Source organism: Rhinoraja longicauda, chromosome 24 (genome assembly GCF_053455715.1).
Source record: "Rhinoraja longicauda isolate Sanriku21f chromosome 24, sRhiLon1.1, whole genome shotgun sequence".
In the NCBI taxonomy this organism is placed as follows: domain Eukaryota; kingdom Metazoa; phylum Chordata; class Chondrichthyes; order Rajiformes; family Arhynchobatidae; genus Rhinoraja; species Rhinoraja longicauda.
Genome location: NC_135976.1, coordinates 32,869,839 through 32,894,875, shown reverse-complemented (window position 1 = coordinate 32,894,875; position 25,037 = coordinate 32,869,839). Strand labels below are relative to the sequence as shown.

At 45.4% G+C, this 25,037-nt stretch overlaps 1 protein-coding gene across 1 annotated transcript in view; it reads left to right on the top strand.

Annotated features, from left to right (window-relative positions):
• Positions 1 to 19,815: 19,815 nt before the first annotated feature.
• Positions 19,816 to 25,037, top strand: part of LOC144605592 (AMP deaminase 2-like) — a 127,063-nt gene continuing 121,841 nt past the window's right edge. Inside the window, exon 1 of the mRNA XM_078421025.1 lies at positions 19,816 to 19,941. Coding sequence (XP_078277151.1) covers positions 19,932 to 19,941 — 10 coding nt within the window. The 5' untranslated portion in view covers positions 19,816 to 19,931. The remainder of the gene's footprint in view (positions 19,942 to 25,037) is intronic.

Genomic DNA, 25,037 nt, shown 5'->3' with positions numbered 1-25,037 from the left:
GAAGGTGGAACTGAAGATGAGTGAAAATAGAAGAGAGAGAAATATAATAAGATTGCTTAAACTGTAAAACACAGTCGCTGAAGGTTTACAAAAGGACACAAAATGCTGGAGTAACTCAGCAGATCAGGTAGCATCTCTGGAGAACGTAGATAGGTGACGTTTCGGGTCGACACCCTTCTTCAAGGGTCATGTTCTCCAGAGATGCTGCCTGTCCCGCAGAGTTACTCCAGCACTTTTTGTCCTTTTGTGCATTAACCTGCATCTGCAGCTCTTTGTTTCTGCATGTCGCTGAAGGTATGTTGCTTTTCAGCAATAGATTATTTGTTTTGCTTCTCGACAGGTCTAGTTTAAATCCCAGCTGATTTGGCAATTCCATTAAGGCTTAGAAAGATAACAAGTTGTGAAACTGAATGCAAAATGATAATCTGTGGTGGTTATTTATATATATTGCAATCTGAACAATTTATGATTCAATTTTCAATACCATGGTTAACTCCAGTGTCTTTAAAGCAGCATTCTATGGCATGCCTCATTCCTTTATAAAAAAATTACAATCTCAGGGCAGATAGGTGTGATCGTCCCAACATAACCAGCCCATGTTCTGCTGGTACAGCGGTAGAGTTCAGCACCAGAGACCCGGGTTCGATCCTAACTACAGGTGCTGTCTGTACGGAGTTTGTTGGTTCTCCCTGTGACCGTGTGGGTTTTCCCCGGGTGCTCCGGTTTCCTCCCACACTCCAAAGATGTACAGGTTTGTAGGTTAATTGGCTTCGGTATAAATTGTAAATTGTCGCTAGTGTGTCGGATAGTACTAACATACGAGAGTCGCTGCTGGCGCGGACTCGGTGGGCCGAAGGGCCTGTTTCCGCGCTATATCTCCAAACTAAACTATTAAACTAATTACAGTCCCATGTGGAATCCTAACCCTAATGCATTCCAACCACGTAATGCTGAGTATTTTTGTGTCCTTTGTCACATACTCCACCAATCATACCCTCCCCCCATCGGTACTCACCTTCTCTTGCCAGGCTTTGCCCCCACCCCACCAGTCTTTACCACTTGTCTCCACCCCAGTCCAATCAGGCTGAAGAAGGCTCCCAAGCCAAAATGTCACCTATCCACATTCTCCAGGGATAATAGACAATAGACAATAGGTGCAGGAGTAGGCCATTCAGCCCTTCGAGCCAGCACCGCCATTCAATGCGATCATGGCTGATCAGTCTCAATCAGTACCCCGTTCCTGCCTTCTCCCCATACCCCCTCACTCCGCTATCCTTAAGAGCTCTATCCAGCTCTCTCTTGAAAGCATCCAACGAACTGGCCTCCACTGCCTTCTGAGGCAGAGAATTCCACACCTTCACCACTCTCTGACTGAAAAAGTTCTTCCTCATCTCCGTTCTAAATGGCCTACCCCTTATTCTTAAATTGTGGCCCCTTGTTCTGGACTCCCCCAACATTGGGAACATGTTTCCTGCCTCTAATGTGTCCAATCCCCTAATTATCTTATATGTTTCAATAAGATCCCCCCTCATCCATCTAAATTCCAGTGTATACAAGCCTAATTGCTCCAGCCTTTCAACATACGACAGTCCCGCCATTCCGGGAATTAACCTAGTGAACCTACGCTGCACGCTCTCCAAAGCAAGAATATCCTTCCTCAAATTTGGAGACCAAAACTGCACACAGTACTCCAGGTGCGGTCTCACCAGGGCCCGGTACAACTGTAGAAGGACCTCTTTGCTCCTATACTCAACTCCTCTTGTTATGAAGGCCAACATTCCATTGGCTTTCTTCACTGCCTGCTGTACCTGCATGCTTCCTTTCAGTGACTGATGCACTAGGACACCCAGATCTCGTTGAACATCCCCTCTTCCTAACTTGACACCATTCAGATAATAATCTGCCTTTCTATTCTTACTTCCAAAGTGAATAACCTCACACTTATCTACATTAAACTGCATCTGCCATGTATCCGCCCACTCACACAACCTGTCCAAGTCACCCTGCAGCCTTATTGCATCTTCCTCACAATTCACACTACCCCCCAGCTTAGTATCATCTGCAAATTTGCTAATGGTACTTTTAATCCCTTCATCTAAGTCATTAATGTATATCGTAAATAGCTGGGGTCCCAGCACCGAACCTTGCGGTACCCCACTGGTCACTGCCTGCCATTCCGAAAGCTACCCATTTATCCCCACTCTTTGCTTTCTGTCTGTCAACCAATTTTCTATCCATGTCAGTACCCTACCCCCAATACCATGTGCTCTAATTTTGCCCACTAATCTCCTATGTGGGACCTTGTCGAAGGCTTTCTGAAAGTCGAGGTACACCACATCCACTGACTCTTCCCTGTCAATTTTCCTAGTTACATCCTCAAAAAATTCCAGTAGATTTGTCAAGCATGATTTCCCCTTCGTAAATCCATGCTGACTCGGAATGATCCTGTTACTGCTATCCAAATACTCAGCAATTTCGTCTTTTATAATTGACTCCAGCAGCTTCCCCACCACTGATGTCAGACTAACTGGTCTATAATTACCCGTTTTCTCTCCCCCTCCTTTCTTAAAAAGTGGGATAAGATTTGCTATCCTCCAAACCACAGGAACTGATCCTGAATCTATAGAACATTGAAAAATTATCTCCAATGCTTCCACTATTTCTAGAGCCACCTCCTTAAGTACCCTGGGATGCAGACCATCAGGCCCTGGGGATTTATCAGCCTTCAGTCCCATCAGTCTACCCAAAACCATTTCCTGCCTAATGTGGATTTCCTTCAGTTCCTCCATCACCCTAGGTTCTCCGGCCCCTAGAACATTTGGGAGATTGTGTGTATCTTCCTCAGTGAAGACAGATCCAAAGTAACGGATGCTGCCTGACCCGCTGAGTTACTCCAGCACTCTGTGAAACGTCCCCTATCCACCTTCTCCATAGATGCTGCCTGACCCACTGAGTTACTCCAGTACTTTTTTTTTGTACTTGATACTCCTGACTGGGGGAAAAAAAGACTAGCAGCATTTGTTAACCCAGTGCCATTCGGCCCATCGAGTCTTCTCCTAGCAGATCAGCTATACGATCGTGGCTGATCTATCTTCCTCTCTCAATCCCATCCACCTGCCTCCTCTCTATAACTTTTGACACCCTTACTGATCAAGAACCTATCTATCTCTGCTTTAAAAATACCCAGTGACTTGGCCTCCACCGCCATCTGTTGTGATGAATTCCACAGATTCACCACCCCCTGGCTAAAGACTTAAAATTATTGTCTTCCTTGTCCTCTGTAGTTTTTGAGAAGGCAGTTCAGCTCTTTGAGTCTGTTCCCAATTCAATTAGATGACAAGCAGCTTGAAATCTAGCTTTTCGTACCCTCGTTGGTTCAGCATTGCTTAATTCCTGTATCTGGTAATCACGATCGCTCTCAGTGCAGGCGTTTCAATGGACTGATCTCAAGAGGTTTGTGAGAAAGAGAGTGCCACTACTCGTTGTGTGAAGTGAATAGCTTTGCCTTAACTTTAAGATGATAGTGCTTGAAATGAGATTTCTCTATGAGAATATCTTACCAACAATTCCATTAGTCAGAGAAATCTCACCGAGAGCACTGAAACCAATGTGCAGGGAAAGGTCTTTGCAGGGAGAGTGGTACAGGTCAGGGACATACTGCCAGGGATGGTGGTGGAAACTGATACAATGGTGGTGTTTAAGAGGCTTGTGGATAGGAACGTGGATATGCAGTGAATGGAAGGATATGGATCGCGTGCAGGCAGAGGAGATTAGTTTAACTTGGCACAATGTTCGGCACAGACATTGTGGGCCGAAGGGTCTGAAACTGCTCTACTGTTCTATGAACATGCAAGAACACAGGAACGTATGGCTTTATGTTGTTCTGTACTCAGGCAGCTTCAAGTTGTCATATCACTCATCTGATGATGTTTTACATCACAGGTAAACCTTCAAACTAATTTATTATAGGTTACCTGATTTGTCCTAGTGTAGAAATACAAAAGGAGTGGAATAAATGGGAATAATATGTAGGAAGGAACTGCAGGTGCAGGTTTACACCAAAGATAGACACAAAATAGTGGAGTAACTCAGCGGGTCAGGCAGCATCGCTGGCGAAAAGGAATGGGTGACGTTTTGGGTCTGAGGAAAGGTGTCGACCCGAGACGTCACCTATTCCTTTTCTCCAGAGGTGCCTCATGGCCCGATGAGTTACTCCAGCAATTTGTGTCCAAATGGGGATAATCGTATTGTCGAGTGTGAAGAAAAAATTGCAGCAAGGGTATGAATTTAAATTGCAGCTCTTGCTGTCTCAGGTGTTGGGATGGAAAGAAAGAACTATGCTTTGATGTTCAGATTTACTTTGCTGAAGGAAGTCGGAGATAGGTGGGAGATGGGAAGGGCGAAACCGAGCTGGAGTTGCTGTTGCTGATAAATAGCCGAGAGCCCAGTTGAAAAGAAAGAGTGGTATGATGAACAAAGCCTTTGTTCTGGCTTTGGGAATTCCTATGCAGTTGATACTCAATATCTTCAGAGGAAGTGGTCTCCTGTATGAGTTGCCATAGCGGCTAGTGCCTGGAGAGATTCTTGAGTAGTAAGGCTGTCAAGGGCTATGGGGAGAAAGCAGGAGAATTTGTTTGAGATGGAAAGAGCAGCTATGATTGAAGACTCGATGGGCCGAATGGCCTAATTCTGCTCCGATAACTTAGGAACTTAAGTCATAACCTGTTGCCTTTAGGAATGAAACCAAGAGAACTGGGTTGGGGAAATTAATGGAAGACTTCTCTACAAAATCCATCCGAGCCACTCTCAAGCTAAAGTAAAGCCATCTTGTGGGGAAAGCTTCAAATGGAAGGCATGTTGAGCTGTGAGGCAGGTATTATGTTCAAGATTTAGCAAAGTCATGGAATGTTAATCGAAAGTACATCGCATTGTAAGTTTATCATGAACAGCAGCCCCTTCAAAGCTTAACTCAGCTTAAATCCATCTTCCAGCAGTCGGAAATTCAGAGCTACTGATGTAGACTGAGTGGAGGAGACAGGCCTCTCCATTGTGCACAGTGACATCGCAATCGTCCAGTTTCACCACAAGCTTTGCATATGAAGGCATGTCTCCCTAGTATTCTGTTTCCTGCTAATGTTATCAAACATTCGTTATAAGTTGCTCCTGAGGCCAGTAACTTAAATTTTTTTTTTAAATGACACAAAGTGCTGGAGTTACTGCAGGGCAGCAAGTAGGGCAGCACGGTGATGCAGCGGTAGAGTTGCTGCCTTACAACACCAGAGACCCGGGTTCGATCCTGATCACGGGCGCTGTCTGTGCGGAGTTTGTCTGTTCTCCCTGTGACTGCGTGGGTTATCTCCGGGTGTTCCGATTTCCTCCCACATTCCAAAGACGTGAAGGTTTGTGGGTTATTTGGCTTCTGTAAATTGCCCCTAGCATGTCGGATGCAAAAGTGGGATATCATGATATCATGGAACTAGTGTGCGGGAATCGCTGGTCGGCGCAGACCCGGTGGGCCGAAGGGCCTGTTTTCGCTCTGTGTCTCTAAACTAAACTAAACCCAGCAGGCCAGGAAGCATCTCAGGAGAACATGAACAGGTGACGTTTCTGGTCAGGACCCTTCTTCAGATCCTTTGCCTGACTTGTTACTCCGGCACTTTGTGTTTTTAAAAAGAAAAAAAAAACAGCAACTGCAGTTCCTTGTGTCTCCAACTTTAAAAATAAAGATTGAAGTTAGATTCAAAATTACAAATCGCCAATGCAGGCAGACGCTCAGATTGGTGTTAGGAAAATGACTTTGTAGTGTTGCAAACGAACTGACTTTAAAATTTACCTTTACACTAACCTAGGAAGTCTCGTATTTATGGTGTCAGCCCGAGTACAAATAATAATAGAGCTCAAACACAGCTGGCATCTGAGGTGCCATGAGCTATGCTAGCAACGCTGCCTTAACTCTCGTGGGAGGTTGAAGGGTGAATCAACGAGAAAAGCATGTAGAACTAACACAGAAAGCTGCGGAATTCAATTTGACTTAAATTATTCTGTCTATTTAAGTTATCAAGAACATTTGTTTTCACTCGTAACCTCACAACCTTATAATTACTGGCAGAAGTGATTAACCACCAACAGTGGTTTAAAGTGAATTAAGCCACGAATCATCTGAGTTCCATTTTTGATCATCAAAAATAAAACATAGAAAACACAAATGTGGAGCAGGACCATTGAATGTACAGATATTTCCTCACTATATGAATTCAATACAAACTTTTATCCGTGAAGACTCCATAAAATAAACAAGTGCTCTTAACTGTGTAAAGTTAAAGAAAGTAATGTGCCGAAAACTTTCTAAGATTGTAAGACTCCAAAGATGTGCAGGTTTGTAGGTTAATTGGCTTGGTAAATGTAAAAATTGTCCCTTAAGGGTGTAGGATAGTGTTAATGTGCGGGGATCGCTGGTCGGCAGGGACCCGGTGGGCCGAAGGGCCTGTTTCCATGCTGTATCTTTAAACTAAACTAAACATTGTCTGTTAAATCATGTGAATGGTTTTGGTGAAGTTCCTTTTTTAAAAAAATAACTTTACATTTTTCACCAGCAAAGGTAATAACTCCCAGAAATATCTGTCTGTCCTCTGGTTAGCCATCTGTTCAGGCATTGCCAAAAGACTGCAGCAAGGATTCTCATTTTCAAGAAGATAGACACAAAAAGCTGAAGTAACTCAGCTGGTCAGGCAACATTTCTGGAGAAAAGGAATAGGTGATGTTTCGGGTTGAAACCCTTCTTCAGACTGAAGGATTTTTGTGTCTATCTTTGGTTCAAACCAGCATCTGCAGTTCCTTCCTACACATTCTGATTTTCAAGAGTTCATTTCATCTGAAGGGACTTCTTCAAATTATGTTGGATGCGTTCTCTCATCCAGACTTTGTTCCTGAATGTTCGACCCTGCCAAGTGCAGGCAACACCAACCTCTTACTGTTGCATCATGACGTTTGGAACAAAGACAACCAGTGCTGTTACATTATGTTAATTTGTGTGTTTTTACTTTGATAAATAGGTGTTGCTGCCCTTTGTAAGCTTTGCTCACCTGATTGATGAGGTACCTGTTTAATGATAGCACTTGTACAAATGTTGGATTATCTGATTTTACATTCGGGTAACAATGTGTCTTTTAGTTCGGTGACAATATTTACTCGAAGACAATGTTTCTTATCAGATTAAAATAACTATGCACTTAAAAAAATCTACATACCATGAGAGCACATCTATCCAAACGTGATCCAGTTTCTGTTGGGAATGTGAGGATGCAAGGTATTTATTCCTTATCCCTATAGCAGATTAAAATAACTATGCACTTAAAAAAAAAATCTAAATGCCATAAGAGCCGATCTGTCCCAAAGTGATCCTGTTTCTGTAGGATATGTGAGGATGGGAGGTATGTATTCCTTATCCCTTGATTTGTACGAGTGTCAGGGGTGATGGGGAGAAGGCAGGAGAATGGGGTTAGGAGGGAGAGATAGATCAGCCATGATTGAACGGTGGTGTAGACTTGATGAGCCAAATGGCCTAATTCTGCTCCTATCACTTATGACCTTATCCCAAATAGCTGGGTGTCTAGGTTGTGTAATTCAGTGCCAAGCAGAGCTAAAATCGAAGAATAAAGGGGAGGCCATTTAAAACTGAGGTAAGAAAAAACGTTTTCACCCAGAGAGTTGTGAAGGCAGTGGAGGCCGATTCACTGGATGAATGTAAAAGAGAGTCAGATAGAGCTCTAGAGGCTAGTAGAATCAAGGGATATGGCGAGAAGGCAGGCACAGGTTACTGATTGTGGATGATCACAATGAATGGCGATGCTGGCTTGAGGGCCAAATGGCCTCCTCCTGCTCCTATTTTCTATGTTTCTAAAACTGAAAAAAAAAGGTACAAAGTCCTGGAGTAATGCAGCAAGTCGGGCAACATCTCTGGAGGATATGGATAGGCGCCATTTTGGGTCGGGACCCTTCTTCGAATTCCAGCTACTCCAGCACTTTGTGTCTTTTTTTGTAAACCAACATCTGCAGTTCGTTGTCTCCTCTAAGATTAAGACAAGTAACATTCACCTTGAATCACGTGAAGGCACGAGGTTACTTTCACCAACCGACGTAGGTTTTGCAGATGAAAGGCTTGTTAAAGTATAGTGAGAGGGACCACATTACCAGTTTCCTCGGGCCTGGAGTGAGGAATTTGTAGTGCTAATATCTAAACGGTAGCACACATCAAGCCCGATAGAAACTTGATAATGTAATAAAAAGGAACTGCAGGTGCTGGTTAATGCCAAAGGTAGACACAAAATGCTGGAGTAACTCAGCTGGTCAGGCAGCATCTCTCGGGGGAAAAAAAAGGATGAACAGGGTGTTGGGTCGGGACCCATCTTCAGCCTGATTGTAGTGGGGGTGGGGGGATGAACTGGAAGCAAAGGGGGAAAAAATCAGGGCAGGTGACCTCAGGCAGGGAGGTTCCCCGATAGGGGGGGGGAGGTATTGTGCAAGTTACCTAAAATTGTACAATTCAATGTTCATACTGCTGGGTTGTAAGCTGCCGAAGCGAAATATGAGGTGCTGTTCCTCCAATTCGTGTGTGTCCTCACTCAGGCAATGGAGGTGGACCAGGACGCAAAGGTCAGTGTGGGGATGGGAAGAGGAGTTAAAATGGTTAGCAACCGGGAGATCCAATAGGCCTTCATAAGTTCAAGGAGCAGAATTAGGCCATTCAGCCCATCAAGTCCACACCGCCATTCAATCTTGGCTGACCCCTGACACCCTTACTCATCAACCCAAGCCTCGGCGGACTAAGCCAAGGTGTTCAGCGCAATGGTCACCCAGTCGGCACTTTGTCTCACCTATATGTACAGGAGTCCACATCGGGAACACCGGACGCAGTACATGAGGTTAGAAAATGGTTTGTGCCCCAGTCTCAGCAGCCACATGTGCTGACCTTCAGCGCCACTTAAAAGTCTACGTTTGTGGAATTTCAGGACATTTACCCTGCCTTGCACAATTGTCTGCACATTTAAACAGGATGGGCCTGGTTTCTTGCTTTGACTATGTAGGTCCTCTGACTGCACTATTGCACCTAACTGTGGTAAAATGGGTACTTTAAAAAAGGTCGCAATCATAATGCCATCTTGTTTGAAAGAAGGAGCTCAGGCACCACAACGGTAAACGCCTTCACCCACATTTAGAATCTTTGACAATGTGTTAAAAAAACTTTCTCTTCTCGCAATTTCTTGGTTACATCATGGTTTTAAATATATTGATTTTTTTTCCTGATTTCAGCACTACAGGATGCATCCCAGAGATTTCATAACTTTTTTAATTTAACTAAATCACTTTAGCGCTGATCAAACTTGCTTAATCCTCAGATTGGAAACTTGAAGTAGGGTTTTATTAACTTCCGGTACTCAGGTCTATGATTTATTTGCTGGAGAATAATTCTGTCTTCCAGCACCTTGTACAAGAGGTCTGTTTTTGCGAGCTTATCAGATCATCTTTAGGCAATGTGGGAATTCTGGATGTCTTGAAACAAAGCTCTTAGTTCTCCTGAAGAATGAATATTTAGATGATGGACCTATGCACAAACTGGCAAAGATTAACTAAAAAATAATAATAATCTCGCATTGTATTAGAATTTTTAACGACTGCATATAAAGTAAGTTACAGAATTTGATTGTTTTGAGTTGTGTTATTCTATTCAGAGAATAAACGAGAAAATATTCTACCAGTGATTTAAATAAAATCCAGCATATTCCTATTTTGTTTGTAACTCGGTTAATTTTTTATCTTTTAAAAAAAAGTTTTGCGATGTGCAGTTTGCATGTTTTCCCTGTGACCGACCGCGCGTGTGTTTTCTCTGGGTGCTCCGGTTTCCTCCCACATTGTAAAGATATGTGGGTCTGTAGGTTAATGGGCCCTCTGTAAACTGCTGCTCGTGTGTAGACAGTGGAAGAGAAAGTGGGATAACATAGAATTATTGGGAGCGGGTGATCGATGGTCACAGAGGACGTTGTGGGCCAAAGGGTCTGTTTCCATGCTGTATCTTTCAATGAAACAATTAGTTGGGGTCTGGGCATTACTGACAAGATTGGCAATTATTGCCTGTCTGTAATTGCCCCTTGAAAATTGGTGAGCAAGTGGGTTCCTTGACTATTAAGGGTCAAGCACATGGGGGGGCGTGCGGAAAATTTTAATGATAGTCTGAGTAGTTCCTGCAGTCATTATTACTTAGTCTATTGTTGTCCATGTGGGATTTGAACTATGGTCTCAGGAGCGTCAGTCCAGTTCTCTGATCGCTGGTCAAAACCAACCAATTTGGAGGGGTGAGTGAGGAGGGACCTCATTGAAACTTACCGCATACTGAAAGGCCTGGATATAGTGGATGTGGGGAGGATGTTTCCACTAATGGGAGAGATTAGGGCCAGAGGGCACAGCCTCAGAATAAAAGGTGGTACCTTCAGAAAGGAGATGAGGAGGAATTTCTTTAGTTAGAGGGTGATGAATCTGTGGAATTTATTGCTACAAATGGCTGTGGATGCCAAGTCAATGGATAATTTTAAGGTGGAGATTGACAGATTATTGATACATATCATACATTGATACTTAGAACTCAAGTGACCAAGGGAGCTCACTAGATCATGCTGTGTAATTTTCTTCAAAGTCGATGCCAACACTGAGCCAGACCGGTTGCTGAAGTAACCATTAAAAACAGCTCTGGAATTACAACAGGGCGGCATCACACGGTGATGCAGCAGTAGAGTTGCTGCCTTACAGCACCAGAGACCCGGGTTCGATCCTGACTATGGCTGTTGAACGGAGTTTATAAGTTCTCCCTGTGACCTGCGTGGGTTTTCCTCAGTAGCTCTGGTTTCCTCCCACGCTCCAAAGACGTACAGGTTTGTAGGTTAATTGGCTTGGTAAAATTGTAAATTGTCCCTCGTGTGTGTAGGATAATGTTCGTGTGCAGGAATCACCAGACCACACACAAACTGAGGAGCAGCACCTCATATTAGGCACCTTACAACCCAACAATATGAACATTTAACTCTCCAATTTTAAGTAATGCCTCACTCACCCCCTTTTCCTTCTCTCTTTCCTGTGCCTTCTCCTGCACTCTGGTGCACACCCCTTTCTCCCACGATCCTGCCTCTTATTTCCTCTTGTCTTGTTGATATTGTACCAACCGCCGCTGTTGGGCTATAAACGTGCAGTCCTCTCACCATCCCCTTCCACCTATATCCCTCCATCTGCCTTTATATTTTCACTACTGATCAGACACCTTTCTGTCACCTTTTCATCTCTACCCTTCGACCACCCATCTGCCACACCTGTCAGGTTTTGTCCTGCCCCCACCTCTTTCCCAGCTTTCTCCTCCTACTAAGATCCATCTAAAGAAGGGCCCCGACCCGAAATGTTGCCTGTCCATTCCCTCCACAGATTCTGCCTGATCCGCTGTTCCTCCAGTACTTTGTGTTTTATGCAAGATTCTAGCACCTGCAGTTCCTTCGATGGGAATGCAGTGGTTGTCCTCTTCTCAGGCCCACGGAATGTTCTAAATCTTTCCCCGATTAGATGACGGTTGATCTGATGTCCTCTTGCACCATTTGAAAGTCACAAGAGCCATGGAGCAAGCAAATAGGCCCTTCTTCTCGATGGCAGCTGGTGGTGTGGGTTGCTGGTGATGCTGGCCGACTTTATGAGGCAGTGACTCTTGTAAATCCCTTCGATGGTTCAGCTTTTGTTTCCAGTTTATGGATTCATCATCAAATATTTCCACCTACTGCGTGCTGTATACAAAGTTCCCCTCCTGTTGGCAGGCTGCAAAATGCACTGCGTGACTCCAGTGTACTAACACTGACCCCATGAAACAGGGTACCAAAAACCACAGTAATAACTTGAGTAATAACCACAGTAATAACAGTAATAACTTGAGGATGAGTTATGAGCTGTGGTGTGATTAAAAGATTAAATTAGGAACAAGCAGCTAGCATTTTATTGACCTTCCCACTCTAGTAGATGAGTGGGAACTTTTCTATTCAGAAGTTGCTGAATAGGTTAAAGCTGCTCTTGTACTGCACAGTGGAACAGATCCATAAACTCTGAAGAAACATTATAATTCTCGTGGGTGAACAGTTCAGTTTTGCTACATGCTGTTGCATAATAGAAATCATTGTTAACTCTCTTCAATCTTGGCTTCATTTCCACTTGTGTAACTTACACCATCAGCCAAAACATTTTGACCTGATGAGCCAAAACATTATGACCACCTGCCTAATATGCTGTTGGTCCTCCGTGAGCAGCCCCATACTCAGCAAGGTGCGATGCACTGTGTATTGTGACACATTCCTCCCGTGACCACCATTTACATTTTCTGTGAGTTGTGCCACAGTAGAACTTCTGTTGGTTCGGACCAGACGGGATAGCCTTCGTTGCCCTTGCGCATCGATGAGCCTTGTGCGCCCAACACCCTGTCGCCGGTTTGTGGTTTGTCCCTCCTCGGACCACTGTCAGTAGGTACTCACCACTGCTGACAGGGAGCACCCCACAAGCCTTGCCGTTTCAGAGATGCTCTGACACAGTCGTCTGGCCATAACAATTGGCCCTTGTTAAAGTCGCTCAGGTCTTTACTCCTGGCATTTCTCCAACTTCAAGAACTGACTGTTCACTTGCTGCCTAATATATCCCACCCCTTGACAGATGCCATTGTAACAATATAATCAATGTTATTCACTTCGCCTGTCAGTGGTCATAATGTGTTGGCTGATCGGTGTATATTTTTTACCTTCCTCTTTGGGCATGGTTGCTGATATGCCTGTGTGCATACAAAATTGAAATAGAGTGGGTGTTGGGGATCTAAATTAAAAGCAAGATGCTGCAGTCATGAGTAGCTCAGACAGCTGGAGTGCTTCGGGATGCGTCTAATGAAAGGACATTGACCCAAAGTGTTTTTCTTATGGTTGCGTGGGGGTTTGTTTTGTTTGTCGTCATAAAACAACGGGCTTGTTTTCTAAGTAAATGGAAATCAGTGACCTGATGAGCAGTACAGGAAAGATTCAGAGTTTCATTGATTCAAATCATTCCAGCTAGTGTAATGGTGGAATGCTGAGGTTGGCTCCAACATCCAGTTAATGAAGACGGGAGGCTGCAAGCACCATCTAGTGACCCAAGGAACTCAGCGGGTCAAGCAGCATCTCTGGAGAACATGGGTACATGCGTTTTAGATCGGGACCTGAAACGTCACCTGTTCATGTTCTCCAGAGATGCTACCTGACCTGCTGAGCTATTCCAGCGCTTTGTACACTTTTGTGAATAAACCAGCATCTGCAGTTCCTTGCTTCTACCATCTAATCATGTCCTCATTTGACATTTGTATGGTCAGGTTAATAGAGTTATACAGCATAGAAACAGGCCCTTCAGCCCAACTTACCCATGCTGACCAACATGTTGCATCTACACTAGTCCCACCTACCTGCATTTGGCCCATATCCCTCTAAACCTTTCCCATCCATGTACCTGTCCAAGTGTCTTGTTAAGACCCATTGAGTTAAACTAGATTGCTGCCTGTCCCAAATCCCTGCCAACCACTTTGTTCATTTGATGAAGGAAGCATGTTCAATATGAAACTAACTCTGCATTTCTCTCCACAGATACTGACTGACCTGCTGAGTGTTTTCTGCATTTTCTGATTTTAAAGAAAGACAGAAAATGCTATAGTAACTCAACAGGTCAGGCAGCTTCTCTGGAGAACATGGATTATTTAGCGTTTTGGGTCAGGACCCTTCTTCATGTTTTGTCATTTTATTTTACTTTGAAGTGAGTTTGGGCTATGTTGGCCTTCGAGATACCGAATGGATTAGGTGAATGGAGTAGATTCTGGAAGCTAAATGTTACATCTAATAGAGAGCCTAAGGGTGAGGATGCAGGAACATTGGGTGAACTGTATTTAGTAACAGGATGCTCACTGCCTTAAAATGTTTTACACTGCCACCCGTGATCAACCTGACACTATTTATATGTTTCACTCTTTGTCAACTATCATTATGACTCTCAAGAGAACATCCTCACTGCATTGCGATCTGCCAGGGACAGGTGGTGTGACAGTTTGCAGCTGAAGACAAATATTAACGGCTGTGCATTTTCTGGCTTGGATACATGTTGGGTGGATAGTATATGGAACGAGCTGACAGTGGAGGTAGTTGAGGCAAGTAACATAATAGCATTTAAAAGACACTTGGACTGGTACATGGATCGGAAAGTTTAGAGGGATATGGGCCAAATGCAGACAGGTGGGACGTGTAGATGGACCATCTTAGTCGGCATGGACGACTTGAGCTGAAGGGGTTATGTCCGTGCTGTGTGACTCTATGACTCTGACCAACAGCTGCAAGCATTATGTTGGCTGATATTTCAGTGACATACCATAATCCCATCTGGAGAGCTTTACCGATGTGCTGGCCAACATTTCTCCCCTTGCAGATGATACTAAGCTGGGGGGTAGTGTGAATTGTGAGGAAGATGCAATAAGGCTGCAGGGTGACTTGGACAGGTTGTGTGAGTGGGCGAATACATGGCAGATGCAGTTTAATGTAGATAAGTGTGAGGTTATTCACTTTGGAAGTAAGAATAGAAAGGCATATTATTATCTGAATGGTGTCAAGTTAGGAGGAGGGGGGGTTCAACGAGATCTGGGTGTCCTAGTGCATCAGTCAATGAAAGGAAGCATGCAGGTACAGCAGGCAGTGAAGAAAGCCAATGGAATGTTGGCCTTCATACGGCTTTTGGGAGCTCCAGCCGTAGCAGCTTCGACCGCCCCGAAGCGCGAGGTACGATCGACCCGCCCGCAGGCCCTTCATCACCCTGCGTGGCTCGGCCGCAGCACTTTCCATCGCCCGGTGGGGGCTCAGGACTTTCATCGGCCTGCTCGGCTCGGCCCTGGGACTTTCCATCGCCCAGTGGGGGCTCAGGACTTTCATCGGCCTGCTCGGCTCGGCCCTGGGACTTTCCATCGCCCGGTGGGGGCTCAGGACTTTCATCGGCCTGCTCGGCTCGGCCCTGGGACTTTCCATCGCCCGGTGGGGGCTTCAAAAAGTTGGGAGCCTCGATCACCTCGTGGCACCACGGGAGAAGAATGAGGAGGACATAAGACTTTGCCTTCCATCACAGTGAGGGTATGCCTAGAGCAATCACTGTGATGGCTGTTTTGTGTAAAAAATTATATCTGTGTGTCTTGTGCTTTTTGATGTGAGAGGACGCTGGCGTTGTGTATTCGCCGCTTTTCCGTCAGGATAGTTTGTCTGTTTGTTTCTATGTTAATTGTTTTTGTAAAGCGCTTTGAGCATGCGATAAGGCGCTATATAAAATAAATGAATTATTATTATTATTATTATTATAACAAGAGGAGTTGAGTATAGGAGCAAAGAGGTCCTTCTACAGTTGTACCGGGCCCTGGTGAGACCGCACCTGGAGTACTGTGTGCAGTTTTGGTCTCCAAATTTGAGGAAGGATATTCTTGCTATGGAGGGCGTGCAGCGTAGGTTCACTAGGTTAATTCCCGGAAAGGCGGGACTGTCGTATGTTGAAAGGCTGGAGCGATTGGGCTTGTATACACTGGAATTTAGAAGGATGAGGGGGGATCTTATTGAAACATATAAGATAATTAGGGGATTGGACACATTAGAGGCAGGAAACATGTTCCCAATGTTGGGGGAGTCCAGAACAAGGGGCCACAGTTTAAGAATAAGGGGTAGGCCATTTAGAACGGAGATGAGGAAGAACTTTTTCAGTCAGAGAGTGGTGAAGGTGTGGAATTCTCTGCCTCAGAAGGCAGTGGAGGCCAGTTCGTTGGATGCTTTCAAGAGAGAGCTGGATAGAACTCTTAAGGATAGCGGAGTGAGGGGGTATGGGGAGAAGGCAGGAACGGGGTACTGATTGAGAGTGATCAGCCATGATCGCATTGAATGGCGGTGCTGGCTCGAAGGGCTGAATGGCCTACTCCTGCACCTATTGTCTATTGTCTATACCCGTCATCACTGGGAGAAAGTATCTGAGTGTTTGTTGTGGGTGAGATCAAGGTGGATTCTTAGCTATTGATTATCCTTCGGTAGCCAACAAAAACAACTTGCACAAATGTGGAATAAAACAGACAAATACGTGGAAAGGTTTAAAGGGGTATAGGCCAAACCAGGGCAAATGCGATTAGCTTAGATAAGGCATGGACAAGTTGGGCCGAAGGGCCTGATTCCATGCTGTGTGACTTTATGACTCCACAACCAACATCACTGAAAGAATTCTTTGAGGTTACCACTGGCGACGAGGTAGCTACATTTGGGAGCTTGCTATGCACAAATGAGCTAATTAGATAACAACAATGGCAGAGGTTCAAAAAGTATTTCATTGGCAGATGGTGCCAGAGGAGGGCGGAAATGGACAAAAAAAGACACCATATAAATGAAAGAATCTTTAATATCAGATCTTATTTAACAAAAGGACCATAAGTTGTGGAACTTGTGAAATAATTTTTCTTTCAGTGATGTTGGTTGCAGAGTCATACGGCACGGAAACAGGCCCTTCGGCCCAACTCATCCATGCCAACCAAGATGCCTTAGCTAACTTAATCCCATTTACTCATGTTTGGCCCATCAGCCTCTAAATCTTTCCTATCCATGTACTTGTCCAAGTGTCTTTTAAATGCTGTTATAGTACCATTATTTCCTCTGGCAGCTCGTTCCATTTCATAGATTTACTGCTTGCCAATTTTTGCTCAGTGCGTTTTTGTGTGTTTAAGATGTGGATTGTGAGTTTGATGAGAAAGTAGAGGGCAGGGAACTGGTGAAAAAGCCAGAGCAGTTCCCTCCCCAAAACTTTCAGTCTGAAGAAGGGTCCTGACTTGAAACGTCACCCATCCTTTTTCTCCAGAGATGCTGCCTGACCCGCTGTGTTACTCCAACACTTTGTGTCTATCTTCGGTATAAACCAGCATCTGCAATTCCTTTCTACACAAGGGCTCTGGGATCTGCTGCACTGGAGTGGTTCAGGGGGATGGGTTGTCTCATCCATCAGTGGTACCTCATCTCCCTTTTCCTCAGATATTGCCTTTTCCGTGAATGAGACAGTAAATCTTTTCAACGGGGGGAATAACTCCTAATCACTCTGGGGACCAAAGACTGCAAGCAGAAAGGTTTGTCTCTGTAGAAATACCTCATTCTCTGAGAGTTGCATAACCTCAGCAATGGAGAAGCATTTAGCAACAACACAACTGCTCTTTCCTGTCTGTGTTTGGTGTAAACTACACTCTGTAACCACAGTTCAGCCCCAAACAGCAGGTGTTTCCAGAGAATGATAAAGGTGTCAACACTAATCTCTCACCTGCCTTAGTCAGACTGAATGCGTGAAGCCCTCTGGAAATGTTATCATTTAGAGTCAAACAGGGTGGAAACAGGTCCTTCGGCCCAATGTGTTGTCCCACTTTCTCATGCACTCCCTATACACGATGGGGAGTTTATACAGGCCAATTAACTTACAACCCGTACCTGGAGCAAACCCATGAGGTCACAGGGAGAACATGCAAACTCCACGCAGACAGCACCTGACGTCAGGATTGAACCCGCATCTCTGCTGCTGGGCGGCAGCAGCTCTACCAGCTGCACCACTGGCCCACGAAACTGAAATGCTGAGGGGGAGTTATGAAATCTGTGGCACAAGAAATATGATCATTGTGAGGGTATCTCCTGCAAGAGGAACTGTACAATGATCTGGATGCTCCCATGTTTAAGCAGAGTTTGCAGTGACAGGCTGACAACAATCCCAAAGTTACTGCATTGGGTTGGATAAACAGAAAGCCACGTGGAAGCCTCAGCTGCGGTAGTTACGTGGTTGGCTGCGTGGGAGCTGTGTGCAGCAGCAACTCTTTTTAGAAGTCAGAGGAAGATGCACGGGGCATGTTCCTGTGGGAGTGTGACATTTACAAGCCAACCTGCTCACAATTACACTGTCAAAGTCAGCTCTCTTCATGTGAATGAAGAATTCTAAACCCACAGGATAACTACTGTATGAATACATATACTCAGCTTTGCTCAGAGATGGAGTTGAGTTTAGCTTAGCTTATTGTCACGTGTACCGAGGTACTGTGAAAAGCTTCAGTTGTGTGCTAATCAGTCAGCAGAAACCCATGGGGTCACAGGAAGAACGTACAAACTCCACGCAGACAGGACCCGTCGTCAGGATCGAACCTGGGTTTCTGGCGCTGTAAGGCAGCAACTCTACCATTGAGGCACTGTGTCACTCTCATCCTACCTAGATAATAGAATACTGTGGACCAACTCTTGCACTGACATGGACTTTTTATTTAAATTGTGTATTGCGCTGATATCTTGTTTTCTCTTTTTGTTATCTCACATAATTTATGATTAATTTACGTATAAGTCATGTGTAATGGATAATTTAGTGTGTTTTAGTCTATGTGCCTGTGGCGTTGCTGCAAGCAAGATTGTTTTTGCATCTGGTAGCTCACTGTACTTGTGCATGTGACAGAAAAATCAACTTGACTTGGATCCATTTCTGGCTTGTCCAAGGGCAACACTCGAATTACATAACTAAGCAGGGCCTCGTGCCAGTCACTGAAATTACACCAGTGTTGTAACATAGCCTCATAATTTTCCTCAATGATATTTATATTAGTTTAAGTTTAGATTTGCGTAGAGATACAGCGTGGAAACAAGCCCTTTGGCCCACCGAGTCCGTGCCGACCAGTTCTGTTGTGTTCGGTTCTGGGCACCATGTTATAGAAAAGATGTTGTCAAGCTGGAAAGGGTACAGAGAAGATTTACAAGGATGTTGCCAGGGCCAGAGGGTCTGAGCTACAGGGAGAGGTTGAGTAGGCTGGGACTCTATTCCTTGGAGCGCAGGTGGATAAGGGGTGATCTTATTGAGGTGTATAAAATCATGAGAGGAATAGATCGGGTAGATGCACAGAGTCTCTTGCCCAGAGTAGGTGAGGAGGACCAAAGGAAAGGTTTAAGGGGAAGGGGAAAAAATGTAATAGGAATCTGAGGGGTAACTTTTTCATACAAATGGTGGTGGGTGTAGTTGAGGCAGGAACTATCCCAACATTTAAGAAACAGACAGGTATATCCCCCTACTCCCAATTCCTCTGTCTACACCGCATCTGCGCCCGGGATGAGGTGTTTCACACTAGGGCATCAGATGAGGTGCTGTTCCTCCAATTTCCAGTGGGCCTCACTATGGCAATAGAGGAGGCCCATGACAGAAAGGTCAGACTGGGACTCAGCAGGTCAGGCAGCTTCTCTGGAGAGACGGAATGGGTGACGTTTCGAGTTGAGAAAGGTCTGAAGAAGGGTCTGGACCCGAAACGTCACTCATTCCTTTGTCGACTTTTGTTTTGTTTAGAGATACAGCTCGGAAACAGGCCCTTCGGCCCAACTTGTTCATGCCGTCCAAGCTGCCTCTTTGGAGCGAGTTCCATTTGCCTGCATTTGGCCCATTTCCCAGCGTGAATTGGTGACTCGTTTATTTTTTATTTGGATTCCGGCTGCCATATCTCGGGTTGCAGTGACGTGTTTTACTGCTGAACATTCGCTGGGGCAGGGATGCTTGGTTGATGCATTTCTGGCTGCATCCGGAGAACTTTTATTTTATTAGCGGAAGGGGAACCACAGAGTTAAGAGGAAGCAAATCCTCCGCCCGGCTTCCGAGCGAAGTCTTTGCCAGCGATCTCTCCGGTCGTCAGATCGGTTTAACGGACCGCTGACGTTTTCTTTTCGAAGTCCTGGCATTTTACGTGGCCTGGGGTGGGGGATGTAATTGATCGGCGGTAATAAGAGGTTGCTCTCAAACTAAAAGTTTGTCAACTTTTCCGTCCGCCTGGAGTTTGGAGAAAAGTTTCCACCATGACTACCGGTGAGTGAAACATCACAAATTCTGTAATGCCACCGCTTTGTGGAAAACCACGGTCGCTCAGTTCCGGGTTATTTCGGATTTTAACAGGAGGATTTTGGACACATTCATAAATGTTACTGACGCAGGACTGATCCAAAGCTAATTATTTAGCAAACATTTCTCTCCTGGTTTACTTTCTGCGTGTGAGTGAGAGAGAGAGGAAAAAAACTCCTGTCTGAGTTTAATTTTTATTGACATATTTGGAGGAAGTTTTGCAGAATGTGCAGCCCAGCTTAATGAAGGATTCAAAATCTTAACGCAATATAATTATCAAAAGTTTCCAAATCAACACTGAAGAAGGGTCTTGATCTGAAACGTCAGCTATCCATGTTCTCCCAGAGATTCTGCCTGACCTGAGTTACTCCAACACTTTGTGTCCTTTTGTGTGTTAACCAGCATCTGCTGTTGGGAAAGAAAATTGCAGATGGTGGTTTAAATCGAAGGTAGACACAAAATGCTGGAGTAACTCAGCGGGTCAGACAGCATCTCTGGAGAGAGGGAATAGGTGACGTTTTGGGTCGAGACCCTTCCTGCTCTCCAGAGATGCTGCCTGACCCGCTGAGTTACCCCAGCATTTTGTGTCTAGCATCTGCTGTTAGTTGTTTCCAAGCCAACACTTAAAAGGCTTTTGGACAGGTAGATGGATAAGAAAAGTTTTGAGGATATGGAGGGATATGGGCCAAACACGGTTGGGTGGGACTACAATAGACGGGGCACCTTGGCCGACATGGGCAATTTGGGCTGAAGGGCATGTTTTCATATTTTATGAGTTTAAAGCACAGTGATTTCAGACAGTGACACAAATCCTGTGGTCATCTACTTAGTCAATGACATTCCATTGTTCGGCCAGAAGTCGGTATGGTCATTGATTGGAAAAGGGTTCTCTGGAACCCTGGAGGTTGAGAGAAGATCTCATAGAAGTATATACAATTATGAGAGGCATAGACAGGTAGATGGTCAGAACATTTTATCCCAAGATGGAAATATCAAGCTAGATGGCAGAGTGAGAGGGGCAAAGTTTAGAGGGCAGAGTGAGAGGGGCAAAGATTAGAGGGCAGAGTGAGAGGTGCAAAGTTTAAATGGCATGTGCAGGGCAACGTCTTTACAAGGGGTGGTGAGTGCCTGGAGCATGCTGCCAGGATGGTGGTGGAGCCAAATACAATAGTGGCATTTAAGAGACTTTTAGATAGGTACAAGACTATGCAAGGAATGGAGTTATGTGGAGGCAGATAGGAGTTGGTATTGACATCACGTTAGGCACAGACATTGTGGGCCAAAGGGCCTGTTCCTGTGCTGCACTGTTCCATGTGCTATGTTCAAGTCTAGTTACAACTCAGTAATTTGTTAAAATTCATGCTTGAGATTGTATACCAGCAAAGCCAGCATTTATTAACCATCCATAATTGAAACATAGAAACATGGAAAAATAGGTGCAGGTGTAGGCCATTCGGCGCTTCGAGCCAGCACCGCCATTCAATATGATCATGGCTGATCATCTAAAATCAGTACCTCGTTCCTGCTTTTTTCCTCATATGCCTTGATTCCTTTAGCCCTAAGAGCTAAATCTAACTCTTGAAAACATCCAGTGAATTGGCCTCCATTGCCTTCTGTGGCAGAAAATTCCACAGATTCACAACTCTCTGGGTGAAAAAGATTTTTCTCATCTCAGTCCTAAATGGCCTACCCATTATTCTTAAACTGTGACACCTGGTTCTGGACTCCCACTACATCGGGAAGATTTTTGCTACATCTAGCCTGTCCAATCCTTTAAGAATTTTATGTTTCTATAAGATCCCCTCTCATCCTAAATTACAGTGAATACAAGCCCAGTCGACCCATTCTTTCATCATATGTCAGTCCCGCCATCCTGGGTATTAACCTGGTGAATGTATGCTGCACTACCTCAATAGCAATAATGTCCTTCCCCAAATTAGGAGACCAAAATTGCACACAATACTGCAGGTGCGATCTCACCAGGGCCCTGTACAACTGCATTAGGACCTCCTTGCTCCTAAACTCAAATCCTCTTTCAATGAAGGCTAACATGCCATTAGCATTCTTCACTGTCTGCTGTACCTGCATGCTTACTTTCAGTGATTGATGTACAGGCACACCCAGGTTTCGTTGCACCTCCCCTTTTCCTAATCTGACACCATTTCGATAATAATTTGCCTTCCTGTTCTTGCCACCAGTGGATAACCTCACATTTATCCACATTATACTGCACGGACCTCACCATTTCCGGCGATCCACGGACCTCACCATTTCCGGCGATCTACCCTCTAATGCCTCCAAACTTATCGTTCCCCAGCCCCGCACGGCCCGATTTTACCACCTACCTAAAATCCATAAACAGACCCATTGTTTCTGCCTGCTCATGTCCCACCGAACGTATTTCCACCTACCTCGATTCTATCCTATTCCCCCTGGTCAAATCCCTCCCCACCTACGTCCAAGACACCTCACATGCTCTCCGTCTCCTCGATAACTTCCGTTTTCCAGGCCCCCACTCCCTCATCTTTACCATGGATGTCCAGTCATTCTACACTTCCACCCCCCACAAGGATGGTCTTGAAGCCCTCAGTTTCTTCCTCGACTGTAGACCCAGCCAATCCCCATCTACTAACACTCTCCTCCGCCTAGCAGAGCTGGTGCTTACCCTTAACACCTTCTCCTTTGACTCCTCCCACTTCCTCCAAACCAGAGGTGTAGCTATGGGCACTCGCATGGGCCCTAGCTATGTCTGCCTCTTTGTCGGGTACGTCGAACAATCCCTGTTCCGGACGCACACTGGCCCCATCCCCGAACTCTACATCCGCTACATCGACGACTGCATTGGTGCTACCTCTTGTACCCATGCAGAACTCACTGACTTCATACACTTCACTTCCAATTTCCATCCTGCCCTTCAATATGCTTGGACTATCTCCGACATCTCCCTCCCGTTTCTGGACCTCACCATCTCCATCACAGGAGACAGGCTAGTGACTGACATCTACTATAAACCCACTGACTCGCACAGGTATCTGGACTACACTTCTTCCCACCCGGTCTCCTGCAAAAAGTCTATTCCCTACTCCCAATTTCTGCGTCTACGTCGCATCTGCACCCGGGATGAGGTGTTTCACACTAGGGCATCAGAGATGTCCTCATTCTTCAGGAAACGGGGCTTCCCCTCTTCCATTATAGATGAGGCTCTCACTAGGGTCTCTTCTACATCCCGCAGCTCCGCTCTTGCTCCCCCTCCCCCCATTCGTAACAAGGACAGAATCCCCCTCGTTCTCATCTTCCACCCCATCAGCCAGCGTATCCAACAAATCATCCTCCAACATTTCCGTCACCTACAACGGGACCCCACTACTGGCCACATCTTCCCATCCCCTCCCCTTTCTGCGTTCCGCAGAGACCATTCCCTCCGTAACTCCCTGGTCCACTCGACCCTTCCTATCCAAACCACCCCATCCCCGGGCACTTTCCCCTGCAACCGCAGGAGATGCAACACCTGTCCCTTTACCTCCCCCCTCAACTCCATCCAAGGACCCAAACAGTCTTTCCAGGTGAGACAAAGGTTCACCTGCACCTCCTCCAACCTCATCTATTGTATCCGCTGCTCTAGATGTCAACTTCTTTACATTGGCAAAACCAAAGGCAGGCTCGGCGATCGTTTCGCTCAACACCTTCGCTTAGTCCGCCTTAACCAACCTGATCTCCCGGTGGCGGAGCATTTCAACTCCCCCTCCCACTCCCAGTCTGACCTTTCTGTCATGGGCCTCCTCCTGTGCCATAGTGAGGCCCACCGGAAATTGGAGGAACAGCACCTCATATTTCGCTTGGGCAGCTTGCAGCCCAGCGGTATGAACATTGACTTCTCCAACTTTAGATAGTTCCTCTGTCCCTCTCTTCCCCCCCCCCCCAGTTCTCCCTCTAACTTCCTGTCTCCACCTATATCCTTCCTTTGTCCTGCCCCCCTGACATCAGTCTGAAGGGTCTCGACCCGAAACGTCACCCATTCCTTCTCTCCTGAGATGCTGCCTGACCTGCTGAGTTACTCCAGCATTTTGTGAATAAACACCAAACCTATCTAAGTCACCCTGCAGCCTCATAGCATCCTCCTTGCAGCTCACACTGCCACCCAGCATTGTGTCATCCGCAAACTTGGAAATGTTACATTTAATTCCCTCGTCTAAATCGTTAATATATATTGTAAATAACTGGGGTCCCAGCACCGAGCCTTGCGGCACCTCACTAGCCACTGCCTGCCATTCTGAAAAGGACCCGTTAATTCCTACTCTTTGCTTCCTGTCTGCCAACCAGTTCTCTCTCCATGTCATCACCCTACTCCCAATACCATGTGCTCTAATTTTGCACACCAATCTCTTGTGTGGGACCTTGTCAAAGGCTTTTTGAAAGTCCAGATACACCACATCCACTGGCTCTCCCTTATCCATTCTACTTGTTTCATCCTCAAAAACATAAAAGATTAGTCAAGCATGATTTCCCCTTCATAAATCCATGCTGACTTTGACCGATCCCGTCACTGCTTTCCAAATGCGCTGCATTCATGGGTTTTTTGGGCCACCTTGCTTGTGAATAGGTGTTGATGAGCTACCATCTTGAACAGTTGCAACCCTTGTGGTGGAGATACTGGCAGGGAATTCCAGCAGAGAAAAATAATGGTGACTTATTTCCAAGTAAACGTGGGAAACGTGGGAAAATGTTGAAACTTGTATCAGAACAACTGTTGTTATCAAATGGCAGAGAAGAAGGGGTGAATGCTTCAATTTCTTATGGTATGAGAAGAGAGTGGGAGCTTATAGTGTGGGCTGTGGGTTAGAAAGTAGACTGAAGAAAATGTTCCCAAGTCTTATCATCTCCTCTCAGGCATGGGCGGATGCAAATGTGGACATGTTCACAAGCGTACATGCAGCAAGAACGCTGCAGTTTGAAGACGGGTACTGACCTGAAACGTTGCCTATCCATGTGTTTAGTTAGTTTAGTTTATTGTCATATGCACCGAGGTACTTTCACATAATTACACTGCAAATGCTGCCTGACTT